Source organism: Caretta caretta, chromosome 26 (genome assembly GCF_965140235.1).
Source record: "Caretta caretta isolate rCarCar2 chromosome 26, rCarCar1.hap1, whole genome shotgun sequence".
Taxonomy (NCBI): domain Eukaryota; kingdom Metazoa; phylum Chordata; order Testudines; family Cheloniidae; genus Caretta; species Caretta caretta.
Genome location: NC_134231.1, coordinates 15,590,192 through 15,594,480, shown reverse-complemented (window position 1 = coordinate 15,594,480; position 4,289 = coordinate 15,590,192). Strand labels below are relative to the sequence as shown.

General features: G+C 65.5%; 1 protein-coding gene across 1 annotated transcript; it reads right to left on the bottom strand.

The window, feature by feature from the left end:
* Positions 1-805: 805 nt before the first annotated feature.
* PURB (purine rich element binding protein B) lies at positions 806-1,836 on the bottom strand. The gene has a single exon (XM_075123453.1). It carries the CDS (start codon positions 1,833-1,835, stop codon positions 906-908), a length of 930 nt encoding a protein of 309 aa, XP_074979554.1. The 5' UTR covers position 1,836; the 3' UTR covers positions 806-905.
* Positions 1,837-4,289: the final 2,453 nt, after the last annotated feature.

Below are 4,289 nucleotides of genomic sequence, written 5' to 3'. Positions count from 1 at the left end.
ACCTGAGGTTCTTGGTGTTTAGATTCATAGTCGAACATGTCCACTGATTTCTACCGAAGATGAATGAAGCCTTCAGTTTGCTCATGTCTCACTTTGTGCCAGTCATTCTTTCACAGACTAGACTTGGAGCCACAGGTTGCTGTTCTCAACCAAGTTATGGTTTAAAGATTTAAAAACCCAGCTCTCATGCTGGATTCCACTTATTCGCTGGGTCAACCCACTGGAGCCAGGTGAGATTTGGCTCCTACTTCTCCCTGCTGCTAACGCCGCCGTTTCTTTTCCAAGACCACCTTACTTGGAGAGAAGGGGAAGAGCTTCAGCGAGCAGCAACCAATCCACTCAGCTTTCCTTGTGCTTTATGCCTGTTTTTCCTTGAACCTACCTCTTCGCAACCCCCATGTTTAAAAACAAAAAAAAATCAAAACAAGAAAGTGTCCCGTAATCTTCAGAACCCCGCCAGCTGGAAGTGGCTCGCTGACGGCTCCAGCGGCGCCCGGAGCGGAGCAGTTTGCATCCCAGAAAACAAGTCTGCAAAGGAAAGGACAGAATGGACGTTGGTCCGGAAACAGGCTCGTCCCAACGCTAGGCCCGAAGCTGCCGGGATTCCCCTCCCGCCCCGGCTAGGCCCGGCCTCCTTCCCCATCGCGACCTGCACCCTCGGATCCGGATAGCTGCGGCGGCCTCTCCCTTCTCTTCAAGCGCCCGGCGGCGGCGCGGCCGCCGGGATGCTGGTTTCCATTGGGGGTGGGGGGGGGGGGGCGATCTCGAAAGGGGCTGGGCGGGGGGGGGGGGAGCCGGGGGCACTCGGGGCCGGGGCCGGGGCGGTGTCTGCGGTGAAGCTGGATTCTCTCTCGGCCGGGGCTGGGGGCTGGCGGCGGCGGCGGCTCCCCGGCCGGGGGCGCCGCTCAGTCGTCGTCCACGTCGTCCCCGTCCGAGTCGTCGCCGGCCCCGCTGCCGCTGCCCGGCCCGGCCGGCCCGGCGCGGCGCTCGTAGAGCTTGTCCCGCTGGCGCTCCTGGATGTCGCGCATCTCCTCGGCGTAGCGGCAGAAGGCGCCGCCGAACTGGGCCCAGGCCTTGCAGGGCACGGTGATGGCGTTGCGGTAGGACGGCTTCACCTCGCTCACGCGCAGGAAGACGCCGTACTTGTTGCAGCCCACGTCGAAGAAGAAGCGCTTGGAGTCCACGGTGATGGACGTGCCCTCGGGCAGCTCCGCGCCCAGCCCGCCCGCGCCGCCGCCGCCCGGGCCGCCCGGCTCCTCCTCGTCGCCGCCGTAGTCGTCGATGAGCTTGGCCAGCGCGTCGCGGAACTCGATGAGGCCCTGGGCCGGCAGCGCGATGGTCTGGCCGCTCTGCAGGCCGGGCGGGCCGGCGGCGAAGCCCGGGCCCGGGCCGCGGTTGACGGTCTGGCGGATGCGCAGGAAGCGGCCGCGCTGGTTCTCCTTCAGGTCCAGGTAGTACTTGCGGTTCTCGCGCACCAGGAACTCGCTCTTCAGCGCGCGGCGCGGCCCGGCCTCCTCGCCCGGCCCGCCCGCCGCCGGCGGCTCGGGGCTGCTGGGGCCCAGCTGCGCGTAGTGCTCGATGAAGTCGCCCAGGTAGTCGCGGAACTCGGCGGCCACCGCCATGGAGAGCGTGAGGCGGCTCTTGGAGCCGCCCGCGCCCACCTCGGCGATCTTGAGGAAGCGGCCCTTGGCGTTCTGCTTCACGTCCAGGTAGAAGCGCTTGTTCTGGATGTCCAGCCGCTTGGAGGCCAGCTCCTGCGTCTCCTGCTCGGGGCCCGGCCCGCGCGGGCCGCCGAACCCGCCGCCGCGCTCGCTGCCGCTGTCCCCGTCCGCCATCTTCTCGCCCCCGCCCGCGCCGCCGCGCCCCGCCCCGCCGCGCCGCGCCGCGCGCCCCGCTTCCGGCGCCGGCCTGCGCGCGCGCGCCGGAAGCGGGCGGCGTGCGCCAGGCCCCGCCCCGCGAGGCGGGCGCGCGCGCGCGCTCCTCGCCCCGCCCCCCCGCGACGCCTCCGCGCGGCGCCGTCGTGTTAGAGACGCGTTCCCGCCCCCTGAGCCCCCCTTCCCCGCCCGCCCCCCTGACCCCGCCCGGCCAGCCCAGGCCGCCCCCGCCCCCCTGACCCCTTCCCCGCCCCCCCCCCCGGCCAGCCCAGCCCCCCTGACCCCTTCCCCGCCCCCCCCCCCGGCCAGCCCGGCCCAGCCCCCCCCGCCCCCCTGACCCCTTCCCGGCCGGCTCAACGCTGAACCCCCAGCGCCCCCCACCCCCCTTCCCCGCCCGCCCCCCAGGCCAGCCCTGCCCTGCCCCCCTGACCCCTTCCCGGCCCACCTGCCCAGCCCAGCCCCCCCCATCCCCCGCCCCCTGACCCCTTCCCGGCCCGCTCAGCGCTGACCCCCCCCAGCGCCCCCCAGCTGGCCCTTGAGAGGAAGGGGCAACAGCAGCTCCCCCGCCTTTCCCTGCCAGATTAACTCGACTTCATCCAGGTTACGGCCCCCCCTCCCCCCCATAGACAAGCCCTAAAGCCAGAGTCACCACGGGACTAAAGCGTTACTATGATCTACAAAACCCTCGCTCAGCTGCCACCGAATCCCGTAGGCTACGGTTTGGCAGAACTTTGGCTGCTCCCTACGCATCTGCGTTTCTGCCTCTGGGCCCGCTCAGCTCCGCGACTTGCAGTCAGGCAGGGGCAGAGAGCCAGGAACGGACCCCAGGGTGCGGATAGGGCCGATGGGAGTTTTCAGATGCGTTAGCAGGTTACGTTAAAGGCTAACTCATGAAAAATGCCAACTGCCTCCTCTTGGTTGGGCTGTTGGCTGGAGTTAAGAACATGCCCTGTTCCCAGCCTGGGAGCCTCAGTGTTGCTAGCCTCATCTGAGCAGCGAGATCACCGTGACCCAAACTCTGCCCTCCAAAGCCGTGACGGGGGTCAGACCTTCCAGCTGCAAGTGGGGAGGTGGGGAGCACGAGAGGCTTGTCGCTTACACACACACACACACACACACAGCCCGGGTGCACACGGCATCGGACAGCCCAGCCAAACCGCCCGGGTTTGATGGAACTGCACGTCACGCATGTTTCTCTTGGTTCCCACAACTCGCTCCGGCCTTCCCGTGGCTGCACTCCCGGCTGACAGGTTGTAACAGCATCCTGGACCCGTCCCCGCCCAGCTCCCCAGCCGAATCGGGCACTTCCCCAGTGCAACCTCCACCTGCCCAAACCAGACTGCTCCTCCCAACAACCTGCTTCAAGCTCCCGCAGTCCAGCTGCCCCAGAACCTCCCGTTCTCACACCCTGCCTCAGCCCCAAGCCCTCGCTGGCCCCACGAACAGCTGAGAGAAAGAGGTGAACCTGTGTGTGTCACCCCATTATACCACCATGCACAGTGTGTGAACACTGGGGAGTCCTAGCTCTTATCTGGCTTTTTTTCCCCCCATTGAGCTCCAAGCGCTTTACAAAGGGGGTCAGTAGAATTATCCCCTGTTTACCGGTGGGGAAACTGAGGCAGTGAGGGGCAGTGACTTGTCCAAGCAGACCAGTGGCGGGGCTGACAATGGAACCAAGGTCTCCTGACTGCTGGCCCTGTGCTTGGCTTCCTCTCCCTGCTAACCAAGGGGCAGAGGTCCGGGGATGCTGAGGGGCGCTCTTCTTAACTCAGCCATGGGGAAATCCTTGCCCCAGCACGCTCTGCCTGGAGCTCTTTGCCTGTGCAGCTGGGTTAGCTGCGAGGAGCCCTGGTGTCTGGTCCCAGCATTCCCACTTGCTTGCCTCTGCCTGAGTTATTTCCGCTCGCTGGGCCTCTGTTTCGCTGGCTGGGAGTTAGGGGGAAGTGGAGTTTGGTGGAGGAACCTCTGCTAGCACGAAGGGAGAGGACTCTTGGCGTGGCATAGATCCAGGCCTTGCTGTCCCCCGGGAGTCACCATGACAGAACATAACAATTGGCTGGTAACAGCCTGCGAATCCCAGCGATATGAATCCGGTGAGATTCCAGACAGACCGAGCGTTCAGCCGTGCTGGGGGTAGTTTCCAGCAGCTCCCACTGACTCACCAGCCGCTCTGGCCTGCAGTGTGACACAGACGGGCAATCCTGGGATCTTCTCATACATGGTTATGAAGTGCATTATTTACAGGAGCTCCTAGAAGCCTCAAAACCCAGGGCCTCGTTGTGTGAGGTGCTGCTCGGACCCACAGTGAGAGAGAGGCCCTGCCCCTGACGAGCTCACGATCTAAATTAACTCTCCCAGACCTTGTCAGCACAGAGTTACGGGTGCCCCGTGCTGCCTCGCGTCCTTCCAGAAGGT